The 14,992-nt window shown below is 37.5% G+C and overlaps 1 protein-coding gene across 2 annotated transcripts in view; it reads left to right on the top strand.

Annotated features, from left to right (window-relative positions):
* The first annotated feature begins 4,431 nt into the window (after positions 1-4,431).
* xkr4 (XK related 4) overlaps positions 4,432-14,992 on the top strand; it is a 27,309-nt gene continuing 16,748 nt past the window's right edge. Inside the window, exons 1-2 of one of the 2 annotated variants that reach the window (XM_069173250.1) lie at positions 4,432-4,601; positions 4,768-5,613. In XM_069173250.1, coding sequence (XP_069029351.1) covers positions 4,919-5,613 — 695 coding nt within the window. In that variant the 5' untranslated portion in view covers positions 4,432-4,601; positions 4,768-4,918. Of the gene's footprint in view, positions 5,614-14,992 lie in introns of both variants that reach the window. The other variant, XM_069173248.1, reaches the window with a different exon arrangement.

The raw sequence follows: 14,992 nt of genomic DNA on the forward strand, positions 1-14,992 counted from the left end.
ACTTTTTTTTATATATTTTGGACGACGTGCTATAGTTTGACTTTTTTATATATTTTAGACGACATGCTATAGTTAGACTTTTTTTATATATTTTAGACGACATGCTATAGTTTGACTTTTTTTATATATTTTAGACGACATGCTATAGTTTGACTTTTTTTTATATATTTTGGACGACGTGCTATAGTTTGACTTTTTAATATATTTTAGACGACGTGCTATAGTTTGACTTTTTTTATATATTTTAGACGACGTGCTATAGTTTGACTTTTTAATATATTTTAGACGACGTGCTATAGTTTGACTTTTTTTTTATATATTTTGGACGACGTGCTATAGTTTGACTTTTTTATATATTTTAGACGACATGCTATAGTTTGACTTTTTTTATATATATTTTGGACGACATGCTATAGTTTGACTTTTTTTTATATATTTTGGACGACGTGCTATAGTTTGACTTTTTAATATATTTTAGACGACGTGCTATAGTTTGACTTTTTTTTATATATTTTAGACGACATGCTATAGTTTGACTTTTTTTATATATTTTAGACGACATGCTATAGTTTGACTTTTTTTTTATATATTTTGGACGACGTGCTATAGTTTGACTTTTTAATATATTTTAGACGACGTGCTATAGTTTGACTTTTTTTATATATTTTAGACGACGTGCTATAGTTTGACTTTTTTATATATTTTAGACGACGTGCTATAGTTTGACTTTTTTATATATTTTAGACGACGTGCTATAGTTTGACTTTTTTATCATATTTTAGACGACATGCTATAGTTTGACTTTTTTTATATATTTTAGACGACATGCTATAGTTTGACTTTTTTTATATATTTTAGACGACATGCTATAGTTTGACTTTTTTTTATATATTTTGGACGACGTGCTATAGTTTGACTTTTTAATATATTTTAGACGACGTGCTATAGTTTGACTTTTTTTATATATTTTAGACGACGTGCTATAGTTTGACTTTTTTATATATTTTAGACGACGTGCTATAGTTTGACTTTTTTTTATATATTTTAGACGACGTGCTATAGTTTGACTTTTTTTATATATTTTAGACGACATGCTATAGTTTGACTTTTTTTATATATTTTAGACGACATGCTATAGTTTGACTTTTTTTTAAAATATATTTTAGACGACGTGCTATAGTTTGACTTTTTTATATATTTTAGACGACGTGCTATAGTTTGACTTTTTTATATATTTTAGACGACATGCTATAGTTTGACTTTTTTTATATATATTTTAGACGACTTGCTATAGTTTGACTTTTTTTATATATTTTGGACGACGTGCTATAGTTTGACTTTTTAATATATTTTAGACGACGTGCTATAGTTTGACTTTTTTTATATATTTTAGACGACGTGCTATAGTTTGACTTTTTTATATATTTTAGACGACGTGCTATAGTTTGACTTTTTTATATATTTTAGACGACGTGCTATAGTTTGACTTTTTTTTATATATTTTAGACGACGTGCTATAGTTTGACTTTTTTTTATATATTTTAGACGACGTGCTATAGTTTGACTTTTTTTATATATTTTAGACGACATGCTATAGTTTGACTTTTTTTATATATTTTAGACTACATGCTATAGTTTGACTTTTTAATATATTTTAGACGACGTGCTATAGTTTGACTTTTTTTTATATATTTTAGACGACATGCTATAGTTTGACTTTTTTTATATATTTTAGACGACATGCTATAGTTTGACTTTTTTTATATATATTTTGGACGACGTGCTATAGTTTGACTTTTTAATATATTTTAGACGACGTGCTATAGTTTGACTTTTTTTATATATTTTAGACGACGTGCTATAGTTTGACTTTTTTATATATTTTAGACGACGTGCTATAGTTTGACTTTTTTATATATTTTAGACGACATGCTATAGTTTGACTTTTTTATCATATTTTAGACGACATGCTATAGTTTGACTTTTTTTATATATTTTAGACGACATGCTATAGTTTGACTTTTTTTATATATTTTAGACGACATGCTATAGTTTGACTTTTTTTTATATATTTTGGACGACGTGCTATAGTTTGACTTTTTAATATATTTTAGACGACGTGCTATAGTTTGACTTTTTTTATATATTTTAGACGACGTGCTATAGTTTGACTTTTTTATATATTTTAGACGACGTGCTATAGTTTGACTTTTTTTTATATATTTTAGACGACGTGCTATAGTTTGACTTTTTTTATATATTTTAGACGACATGCTATAGTTTGACTTTTTTTATATATTTTAGACGACATGCTATAGTTTGACTTTTTTTTAAAATATATTTTAGACGACGTGCTATAGTTTGACTTTTTTATATATTTTAGACGACGTGCTATAATTTGACTTTTTTATATATTTTAGACGACATGCTATAGTTTGACTTTTTTTATATATATTTTAGACGACTTGCTATAGTTTGACTTTTTTTATATATTTTGGACGACGTGCTATAGTTTGACTTTTTAATATATTTTAGACGACGTGCTATAGTTTGACTTTTTTTATATATTTTAGACGACGTGCTATAGTTTGACTTTTTTATATATTTTAGACGACGTGCTATAGTTTGACTTTTTTATATATTTTAGACGACGTGCTATAGTTTGACTTTTTTTTATATATTTTAGACGACGTGCTATAGTTTGACTTTTTTTTATATATTTTAGACGACGTGCTATAGTTTGACTTTTTTTATATATTTTAGACGACATGCTATAGTTTGACTTTTTTTATATATTTTAGACTACATGCTATAGTTTGACTTTTTTTTTAAATATATTTTAGACGACGTGCTGTAGTATGACTTTTTTTATATATATTTTAGACGACGTGCTATAGTTTGACTTTTTTTATATATTTTAGACGACATGCTATAGTTTGACTTTTTTTATATATTTTAGACTACATGCTATAGTTTGACTTTTTTTTTAAATATATTTTAGACGACGTGCTGTAGTATGACTTTTTTTTATATATTTTAGACGACGTGCTATAGTTTGACTTTTTTTATATATTTTAGACGACATGCTATAGTTTGACTTTTTTATATATTTTAGACTACATGCTATAGTTTGACTTTTTTTTAAAATATATTTTAGACGACGTGCTGTAGTATGACTTTTTTTATATATATTTTAGACGACGTGCTTTAGTTTGACTTTTTTATATATTTTAGACGACATGCTATAGTTTGACTTTTTTTATATATATTTTAGACGACTTGCTATAGTTTGACTTTTTTTATATATTTTAGACGACATGCTATAGTTTGACTTTTTAAAAAAATATATTTTAGACGACGTGCTGTAGTATGACTTTTTTATATATTTTGGATGACATGCTATAGTTTGACTTTTTTTTATATATTTTAGACGACGTGCTATAGTATGACTTTTTTTATATATATTTTAGACGACGTGCTATAGTATGACTTTTTTTATATATATTTTAGACGACGTGCTATAGTTTGACTTTTTTATATATTTTGGATGACATGCTATAGTTTGACTTTTTTTTATATATTTTAGACGACATGCTATAGTTTGACTTTTTTTATATATTTTAGACGACATGCTATAGTATGACTTTTTTTATATATTTTAGACGACATGCTATAGTATGACTTTTTTTATATATTTTAGACGACATGCTATAGTGTGACTTTTTTTAAAATATATTTTAGACGACGTGCTATAGTTTGACTTTTTTATATATTTTAGACGACATGCTATAGTATGACTTTTTAAAAAAATATATTTTAGACGACATGCTATAATATGACTTTTTTTCATATTTCGGTTGACATGCTATAGTATAAATTATATATAAAGCTATGAATATTGTGTGCCATGAGGTTTTTTTTAAGAAATCTAATTTTATTCTAAATTTAGGCTGCCTTTTTATCAATGGGTCAGGAACAAGAGATGAAAATTAGATGTCCAATTTACACCGTGGTCCTCAGACACTTCACGTCTGTTTGTGGTTCGATGATGCCAGGGTTCCTCTAACTTTGCGGTAACAGCAGAAGGTTTGCGTTAGAGATGGCTTTCTGACGAACTGTATTGTACTGCGACGTATAAAATGTTGTGTTGAACGGATTGTATTTTTAATGAACGAATGTTTCAGCTGCGGAGCAGCAGAGGGATCTGTCCATGGTGCTGAAAGCCAGTCTGGCCTCCGCAGTACTTCAGGCTGCTTCGAGTTATTTATATTCTAATTTACAAAACCAGGCTGCACGCTGACAGGTAGACATTTGTTTTCCTTCTGTAACAGATTTGAATCAGAGTCCACTTTGTGCTGTAACACACCTCCAACGCGGTGCAAACACCTGAGAAACCGGCAGAGAGAGAGAGAGAGAGAGGGGGAGAGCGGCGGGGAGAGAAAGGAGGATGATGTCATGATTTTCAGTCGGTGCCGTGGAAGAAGCAGATGGCTGCAGCCGTCTTCTTTTCCCTTTGCTCCCGTCTCCACCTTCATCCTGAACATCAGCATCAGGACTCTTCGAGGGCAGAGTGACAAGCCGCAGACGCAGAATCCGTCCAGGTAGGCTCGGAGGAAACAAAGCGGAAAACCCCGAATGTCGACTGAATGTGAGCGGGTCGTCAGCGGAGAGCAGCTCCGACGAACACGTGATATGGACCAAAATACCGGAGCGAGTCCAGCGTTACTTTCTGTCTTCATTTTTGTCTTTATTCTGTATTATGAGCAGACGGCAGTGTGGAGGAGCTAGTCCTGCCCAGAAAGGAGGAGGAGTAGGAGAGACACGCAGAAGGGTGTCGACGGACAGAGGCAGGGGTAGAGGAGCGGAGGAGGGGAGGAACGGCGGAGAAATACGGGAGTAATACTTCAAGAGTCTAATAATGGCGGCTAAATCGGACGGGGTCCTGAAGATGAAGAAGAGTGACGTGGCCTTCACCCCCTTGCAGAACTCGGAGCACTCCGGCTCGGTGCAGGGGCTCCACCCGGGCGGCCAGCCAGACTCTGCGGGTACCGGGGACGGGGACTTCGCCAACGGGGAGTCGCGGTGCTGCGGTGGGGGAGGCTCCAACGCGACGTGCCTTCGCCTGGGCAGGGAGCTGCAGAGGTACACGGTCTGGGACTGCTTGTGGATCGTAGCTGCAGTGGCCGTGTACCTCGCCGATGTGGGCACCGACGTGTGGCTTTCGGTCGATTACTACCTCCGCCGCGACTACTGGTGGTTCGGCCTGACTCTCTTCTTCGTGGTGCTGGGTTCCTTCTCGGTCCAGGTCTTCAGCTTCAGATGGTTCGTCCACGACTTCAGCACCGAGGATGGCGCCGATTCTGCGGCCGATTGCTCCCACATGGACGGGAATAAGCTGCTGAGCGGCTCGGCCTCACACGGTGATGTTACCGCTCACCACCACCCGGCGACGCCGCAGAGACAGGCGTCGACCGCCAGCAAGAACACCACCACCAACAGCACCGCGAGCACCGCGCTCGGCGGCCGGAGCAGGAAGCGGTCGGCCTACTACTCCTTCTGCGTCTGGTTCGGCCAGTCGGTCATCCACATCCTGCAGCTGGGCCAGATATGGAGGTAGGATGGAGGCCGTGCAGTATCTAGCGATGATGATGATGATGATGATGTGTGTGTGTGTGTGTGTGTGTGTGTGTGTGTGTATAATAAATGAATGAATGAGCAGAGGGCTGCTGTGACAGCAGTTTCCTCTGCTGGTCCCTGGGATGCTCCTCCAGCATGGCTACCGGCTGCCATCTTTAGCATGCTCCCCCTCCACAGGCCAGCACACATGATGGGCTGCTGTGTTTACCTCTCTTAACCATAGTGACGGGTCATGAGAGACAACACGAGCCACAACTGTCCTGTCCACGGTGTGTTTGGGCCTGTTAGTGACGCCTCGTGTCAGTGCTGCTGAGGCTGTTGTTATTTTCCCTCTTGGTGCCACCTGAGTGAACTTCCACTGCCCAAACAGTTCCAGGGTGGATTCATGAATATGAATGAATGTTAATTCCACATGCACATGGTGGTTGTTTGACAACAGCCCACAGTCCTTCATTAAAGCTCTGCAGGAGCAGAGGTTCATGTGGCAGACAGTTTATTGTTGGTAACAGTGCAGCCTGCAGCCTGACCTGGAGTTCATAGGCTGTACAGTCACCAGTGGTTGGAGAGATAATTCACATTCTTAACTTCAGTACAAGGAAACCTACGGTACACTGTATAGAACAGAAACAGAGCCAACAGGGCTGTTGTAGGTTTGTAAGCTTGGCCTATTATTGGACGTTGTATCACCTTTAGTGTGGAAAGCTGTAGCATGTTGTTGATGAAGCTGATCATCATGGAGCTAATATTTTAGTAGTGGAGTAGAAAATATATTATTAATCTGTTGATAATTATTTTCTTTATTAATTGTTTGACTCATTACAAAATTGTGAAAAAAATTGCCATACAATCTCAATCTGTCTGTCTTTTTGTCTAATTAGGCTCAAATGACCAGTTGAAAATGTCCAATTGTTACTATTTTATATATAATTGCTTTGAAAAAACACAAGAAGCGTTATTAAACGAAGCTGGCGGTGACTCATAGTGTCAAAAGTTTGTTTTCTCAAACATCTCTCCCCACAGGCGCTTTAAATTCACCGTTTCTGATCGTATCCGTTCCTCTTCATCAGCAGTTGTAATTGAATTGCTAATATATCGATATTTGCTTTTTACTTGAAAGACTTCTTATCAATGTTGTATTAAAGCTTAAAGCTAAAGTATTGATGAGTCCTGACAGCACTTCTAAAAACTGAAATCTGAACAACTCCATCTGGTGATGTGATGGAAAACTCAAGAACAAGACAAATTATCAAAGTTCAAAGTTGGTAAAGTGACTCCTATTATTTTACAACTTTTTTTTTTTTCAAAATACTGCTTTGATTACATAATCAATGTGGCTGCACCCAATCAAAATTCAGCAGCTGGGAGTTTCCAATGAGAACAAAGCTTTATGATGTCATGAAGAAGGAGTTTACCAAACCTTGGAGCAAACAGCCACAAGATGGTGCTACAACGAAGACATGTATCTCAGCAACTACTTCACCAGATTCTTTTTTTTCCTGCTTCCTTCAACACACTTTTATCAATTTGCATCATAAATTTGACATTTTGCACATTAAGAGATCAGTTTTATGAAATACACAAATACATTTTAACGGCATGGCATGAACTGAGAAAATAAGCTACTTAAAAAAATAAATCACAAGTCGTTCCCAAACGTTGTGTGTTATCTTAAAGACAGAAGACACTATCACTGAAAGACTTCAGGATCTTCTGACTTTATTTTCTTGATTCCGGCTTGATTTTCTGAGGAACCAGTGAAGCAACGCATCCAAATGTTCGTGGTCTGATTGGACTGTAATTATTACTGCTTTTGTCTTGTTATTGGTTTTTGTAGCTGATAAAATGATTATTTTACTTTTCATTTTTATAAACAGGTCACACACAAAATATGATCTCTCTCTAAATCCCTTCAGTCCTCTCAATGCAGCATTTTGGATCAACTGGAGGCTTTTCAGCAGAGCTAGCTTCAGAGAACCTGCTACCCGGAGTGACTCCTCGTACATAACCATGTCAGACGGGGAGTTTTTCAGTTATTTGGTGCCAGATAATATAAATTCATTTGAATTTAGAAGTACAAAAAATTGTAAGAAGACGTCAAGGCGTGCAAAACTTTTAAACATTCCTTTACTGGAAATACAGAAAAACAAAGCATATCAGCTCAACGTCGCTTCATACCGCGGCTGTCTGCTAAACTGACACGCCCCCCTGCCTTGCTCAAAAGCACCTCTAAGCCTCACTCACTCACCATTAATCCATTAATTCACCTCCTAGAATATTAGTGGTTATTATACATCAGGGTGAAAATAGACAAAATAATAAACCAACAGAATAAAAGTTATACAGATAAAATACGAGGTTTGATGAAATGACTGGTTTCCTCTGACTTCATGGATAAATATCTGGGTGTCATTTACATAACAATAGAAACATATGCAGGGTTTTCTAATAATATTACCTAAAGGAAGCATGTACAGTGCATCTGGAAAGTATTCACAGCGCTTCACTTTTTCCACATTTTGTTATATTACAGCCTTATTCCAAAATGGATTAAATTCATTGTTTCCCTCAAAATTCTACACACAATACCCCATAATGACGTGAAATTAAAAAAAAATTTTTTTTAATTTTTGCAAATCTATTAAAAATCAAAAACTAAAAAAATCACATGTACATAAGTATTCACAGCCTTTGCCATTACACTCAAAATTGAGCTCAGGTGCATCCTGTTTCCACTGATCATCCTTGAGATGTTACGACAACTTGATTGGAGTTCACCTGTGAACCAATTCAGTTGATTGGACATGATTTGGAAAGGCACACACCGTCTATATAAGGTCCCATAGTTGACAGTGCATGTCAGAGCACAAACCAAGACATGAAGTCCAAAGAATTGTCTGTAGACCTCCGAGACAGGATTGTATCGAGGCTCAGATCTGTGGAAGGGTACAGAAAAATTTCTGCAGCATTGAAGGTCCCAATGAGCACAGTGGCCTCCATCATCCATAAATGGAAGAAGTTTGAACCACCAGGACTCTTCCTAGAGTCGGCCGCCCGGCCAAACTGAGCGATCGGGGGATAAGGGCCTTAGTCAGGGAGGTGACCAAGAACCCGATGGTCACTCTGACAGAGCTCCAACGTTGCTCTGTGAAGAGAGGAGAACCTTCCAGAAGGACAACCATCTCTGCAGCACTCCACCAAGCAGGCCTGTATGGTAGAGTGACCAGACGGAAGCCACTCCTCAGTAAAAGGCACATGACAGCCCACCTGGAGTTTACCAAAAGACACCTGAAGGACTGTCAGACCATGAGAAACTAAATTCTCTGATTGAACTCTTTGGCCTGAATGCCAAGCGTCATGTTTGGAGGAAACCAGCCACCGCTCATCACCTGGCCAACACCATCTCTACGGTGAAGCATGGTGGTGGCAGCATCATGCTGTGGGGATGTTTTTCAGCAGCAGGAACTGGGAGACTAGTCAGGATGGAGGGAAAGATGAATGCAGCAATGTACAGAGACATCCTTGATGAAAACCTTCTCCAGAGCGCTCTGGACCTCAGACTGGGGCGAAGGTTCATCTTCCAACAGGACAACGACCCGAAGCACACAGCCAAGATAACAAAGGAGTGGCTTCGGGACAACTCTGTGAATGTCTTTGAGAGGCCCAGCCAGAGCCCAGACTTGAACCCGATTGAACATCTCTGGAGAGATCTGAAAATGTCTGAGCACCGACGCTCCCCATCCAACCTGATGGAGCTGGAGATGTCCTGCAAAGAAGAACGGGAGAAACTGCCCAAGAATAGGAGCCAAGCTTATAGCATCATACTCAAAAAGACTTGAGGCTGTAATTGCTGCCAAAGGTGATTCAACAAAGTATTGAGCAAAGGCTGTGAATACTTATGTACGTGTTATATTTTCATTCTTTATTTTTAATAGATTTGCAAAAATTTTCAACAGACTATTTTCACTTTGTCATTATGGGATATTGTGTGTAGAATTTTGAGGAAAAAAATGAATTTAATCCATTTTGGTATAAGGCTGTAACATAACAAAATGTGTAAAAAGTGAAGCGCTGTGAATACTTTCCGGATGCACTGTATACTGTGAGAAGGTTTGTTTTTTAAACTGAGTATGCCTATAATATTAATCATTACCATCTCTGCTGGTCCGTTCAGTCAGGTGTGAAGCCGAAGTGTTGGATGGAGTGTTTGTTCGTCTGTCTGGTTAAATTGTGGATTAAATTTCCTCTACATTTGGAATTAAAGCTTTGTGTACAAAGATGATAACGTTACCTGGGAGGTATTTTCCTCTCAGAAGTCCTCAGTTAAAGATCCAGTAAATAATAATGGTTCTCACTGGAGTCCTACAGCTGCCGTCACTCTCTGACAAACAGGCACCTGGTCATTGTACTAAACCATAATACCACAAAATGTCCAAACCGAAAGCGATCGAACCACCTAATTAGAACATTCAGCGACTGCCTTGAGTCTCTTTAACTCACCTGTCACAAACCGTCTCGGTCCACCTGCAGCCGTGGTGTGTTTCTGCTTCAAAATGACCCACAGCTGTGTTCAACCAAGTTCTATTTTATTTTTTATAGTTTTTGGGATCGTTTGGTGACAAGGAGGCCTTTCTTTAAAGAAAAAATAAAAATAAAAAATATTAAAATAAAATAGAACTTGGTCATTTTGACCCTAAGACAACGGGAGGGTTAAATGCAAAACAGTTGGGAAGATTCATTTTCATCAATTAAGATTTGTATTGTATTTCACCAAAACATTAATCAAATGAATTGTTCATGATTGGGAATTACAAAATGTCCAATAAATCAAATTCAGTCCAGATATGAAAATCAAATGTCTCTTAAAGGACTCTAAATAAATCACTTCTTCTTCATTAGAGCAAATCCATCCAGAAACTGAATTAAACTTGGAAACATCTCCTCCTTCAGTCCCTTTCATGCTTCCTTTGTTTCCTGACGACGTCCTCCAGCTCATAGGTCATGGTCATGGTGGTAAAGGGCTCCTCCGTCCTTTCTGCCACATAAGTGTGCTTAAACACATTTGAACAATTAATTGTGCTAAAAGACAGAAAAAAAAGAATGTGTGTGTTTGTTCACATAAAATAAGCTGATTCAGCTGCTTTGGATGGAGCTCAGCTGTGTGAAAAAAAATTTCCGAAACATGAGGAGATCTTGGGACACTGAAGCTGCCTTCAAATGTTTATGTGCTAAGAGAACACAGTTTTAATATTTAGTACACGGACAAATGGTCCAGTGTCTTAAATGTCCTGTCACGCAGAAAAAAATCAGATCTTTTATCTTGTGGGCTTCGTGATAGAATTACAATGCTTGATTGATCAAATGGACACCATCTGAATAACCAGATTTATGTGCATTTCTGTCTCAAACAGCCCCAGAAAGATGTACTGTACATTAAAGATAGCATAGCTGTGGTCACACTGGTAGCGCTGATGGTGATGGCGTTGCTTTAAGACTGAATATGACCTGACGGTTCTGATCAGTGGACGTGAGTGAAGCAGTCAGAACTGGGACAGCTTCAGTGACAGTGTGAATGTAGTCTGATCCGGATCTGTCCACTTCTCTCAGTGTTAGCAGAAGTCTGACCTGCCGGTGGGGAGTTTCAGACTTTCAGCCAAACACCTGGAGAGTCTTTGAGGTATCGTGAGTTGTTGACCCACCAAACCACGACAGCCCTACTGGAGTGTAAATATCACTCCATGATATCTAAAAGGGAACTTCACCTCATCCATATTATCTGAGGACCCGTGTCACTGTGTACAGGAGAGGTGTGGCCGTTATTTAGTTTCATCCTGAAAACCAGCTATTTTTGTGAATAAAGGTCCATGTTAATTTAGAATTTTTTTGTTGTGCCACCTTATACATTATTTACCATTTCCCTCCCGTTCCCTGATGAGGAGTTTGCAAAAAACATAAAAATATTAATTCAAATATAAGGATTAGATGAACCGCATCATTCAAATTGCTCAGGATTATGAAACAATATATATTTGATCACTTCTATAGATGACATCAGGTGAGGAGGAGTTTCCTTCATTGCGTTGAGGATGCATGAGTGGACACACTGCTAGAAGGATGTCGTCACATACGTCCCAGAACCCTCGTTTGTTGTCCAGAAGATGATCAGATGTGATCAGATGTGATCAGATGTGATCAGATCAGACAATCCAGGACACGTCGTTTCACTTTATAAATGTGCTGCAGTTTCACGTCAGGAAAGTTTCCTAAAAACCTCACAGACCTCTGAGTGTTCTTGATTATTATGACACAGAGGATCTGTTCCTTCATGGTAAATTTGTTTAGCTTCTTTTATTCAGCAGCATGTCTCATCTATAGAGTGACCTGCCAGGAGACATCAAGGAACTTAACACACTGCAATCATTCAAGAAAAACTCACTATTTTACTCTCTATAGACTTGTATGTCTCCGTGCCGGAGATAGCCGAGGACATTATATTTTCAGCTTATCTGTCGCTCCTATTCCTGGGAACGTGATGGAATTTGGCACAAACATCCAGTTGATGAACTGATTTGAGTTTGTGGATTTAAAATCGAATCTTTCAGAGGTCAAAGGTCAAGTTGAAAGTGGCCTCACATCCTCCCATTCTTGAATTTCTAAGGAAATTTGTATAAATTTGGCTCGAACCCGCTCCGCTTCCAGCAGTGTCACCTGATACTTTCATCGTGTCTTGGTTCTGTGGTTTAAACCTCACGTAAAGAAACCTTTCAAATTAGACCTGCAGATTAAATCTGTTGTCAACGCCAGTTTCTTTCAGCTAAGAGCTTCAGGTCAGGTCAAACCCTTTTTTCTTTAAAGACCTTGAGAAGGTCACTCACACATTCATTACTTCAAGGTCGGATTATTGCAGTTCTTTGTATGTTGAAATGGACCCGACTCTGATAACCCGGCTTCAGTTGTGCAGAACTTCTGACTGGGACACGTAAACATGAGCACCTGCTGCAGCAAATGTCAGTTTATTATATTATATATTATGTTTCTGGATTAATATAACTGCTGCATTAATGTGTATGCTGAAATTTACATGTTGCTTTCAATTTACAAGGTTGCTTTCTATATAGCTAGGTATTTTAATTTACAGAAGTGCTATCATCATATATTTATGCTGGTGCTGTCCTGTGACAACCATGTAACGACTGGTTACATTTTAAAAATACAATTATATTTTCAAAGTTAAATGAACAACTGCAACAGAACCCAGCTGTCACTCAAAGTAGGTCCCCCCTTAGTTGTGCCTCACTTTTGGACCTAATACAAATTAGAAACCAAAGCTGTAAAGTTGGGCATTTTTAGATCAAAATTTAATTAAAATAAAACAAGAAATAAATTTTTTCTGAATAGATTTTTAAATACTTTTTATTCCCCCACACATACATCCTTTAATTTCTAATAATATATAAAGTTTAGAACTACTAAGGAAATCTACAAAAAAAAATTAGCCTTTAAATTGGGTTGTAAAAAGATGAAATGAAATCATGTTCAAAGACATGACCATCTCAAATCCTCCAATGGGAAGCAAAAAATAGAGGCGTGATGCAGCCTGCAGAGGCACTACTGAATATGAAGTTTAACAATGCTGGTCCAATCTTGTGTAAAATTAAAATAGTTTCACTGGAGAGTTTTAGACAAGATGTTCCGGGTCCTAGCGATGGTTCCACAGCAATAATAATATCCGATGAATATCCTGCAAGAATCAGGTAAAGTTCAGCAGCAATGACGACACGAAGAGTTCAGTTCTTCTTCCTGTTCGGGAGTGAGCTGGAGTCACACCCTAAAGCAACCTGCACGCAACAGCTCCGGTGTCAACAGTTCCCCCTGAAGCAGCACTTCTTTACTGTCCCCCTGTACAGTCCATGTGTTTAAATTACATTCTGCAGTCATTACTAAATTCCTGCACTTTCATATTAAGTCACTAAAAATGTAACACTGACAAATTAAATAACAAATTAACATAAATATGTGCCATAATGATTTTAGCATTATTTGAAGCATGACCAAAAAGAAACCAGGAAAATGTCCCGTTTACTCAGCGGTCTCTCAGCACCCACATACACACACAGAGACGTGTCAGGTCCATCTTTAATGAACAGGATGCAGCTTTATTGCTGTCTGCTCAGATTTAATTTTCAAATTCTTAACTGACAGTGGAAGTTCATTTCACAGCCCATTAGCCTGCTGCCAGACAACTGCCATGTGTTGCTGATATTTCAGAGGCGGATGGAGCGAGAGAATAGAAATGAATAAGAGAATATCTTACAGACAGAAATGTGGGCCACAGGCAGACTGAGGAGAAGCAGAGAATTGCCTTCATTAAAAGAGCTCCTGCCTCTGGTTGGTGTAGATCGGTACAGTTGGAGTTGGATTGCCAGGAGCTGCTGTGTGTGTGCTGATGAGTGCATGTTTTTCTTTTAAAGTTTAAAAAAAATATATTATCTTATATTATTTTACATTATATTATATTATAACCCTGTTTCCAAAAACATTAAGACGTGTGCTGTGTAAATTGTAAATAAAAACAACATGATGATGATCAAATGTTGAAAATGAGAAATGTTATTGTTTTATGAAAAATATTGTGAATCTGATGTCAGCATCACGTCTCTAGAAAGTTGTTCCAGGATCATGTTCACCACTGAGATGCATCAACTCTTCTTTTAACAACACTCTGGAAACGTTTGGGACCTGAGGAGACCAGTTTCTGGAGTTTTGAAAGTGAAACGTGGTCCCATTCTCACTTGATGTAAGATCTCAGCTGCTCAACAGTTCAGGGTCTCCTTTGTCATATTTTTTAATTAATTCTTCATAATTTTGAACTGTGTTAGCCCAGAGGGCGCGGTGTCCATGATTTCCAAAAAGATTATAAAATGTATATTCATTTGTACAGAACAGTTTTCTACTTATCTTCAGTCTTTTTTCTTTTTTTTTGTTATGATATAATGTACTGTAGATGATCAAATGTTGAATTGAAATTGCTGAAGTTATGTTTGTCACGTCCAGCTCTGCAGGAGTTTTTCTTTCCAAAGCCAGAGAGATGCTCACATTTACAAATGACAATGTGTTGCTGCTTTTCTTCACCTCAGACAGGTGAGCCATAACCGAGTGACAGTTTATAAAGTACAGTAACAGTTAGTGATCCTTCACGGATGAGATATGTGTTCTCACACTGAACAGGCACCCCACAGGAAACAACTGACCAGATCTTTAAATGTCCCTCACTTTGAACTCCTTAACAGTTTCTATTTTTCTATTATTCTAGCTTAAAATAAACTGACTGACTATTACTGTTATTTTATTATATTTG

This window comes from Embiotoca jacksoni, unplaced genomic scaffold, assembly GCF_022577435.1.
Source record: "Embiotoca jacksoni isolate LCO1_2020_lvr unplaced genomic scaffold, fEmbJac1.0.p SCAF_59, whole genome shotgun sequence".
Classification (NCBI taxonomy): Eukaryota; Metazoa; Chordata; class Actinopteri; family Embiotocidae; genus Embiotoca; species Embiotoca jacksoni.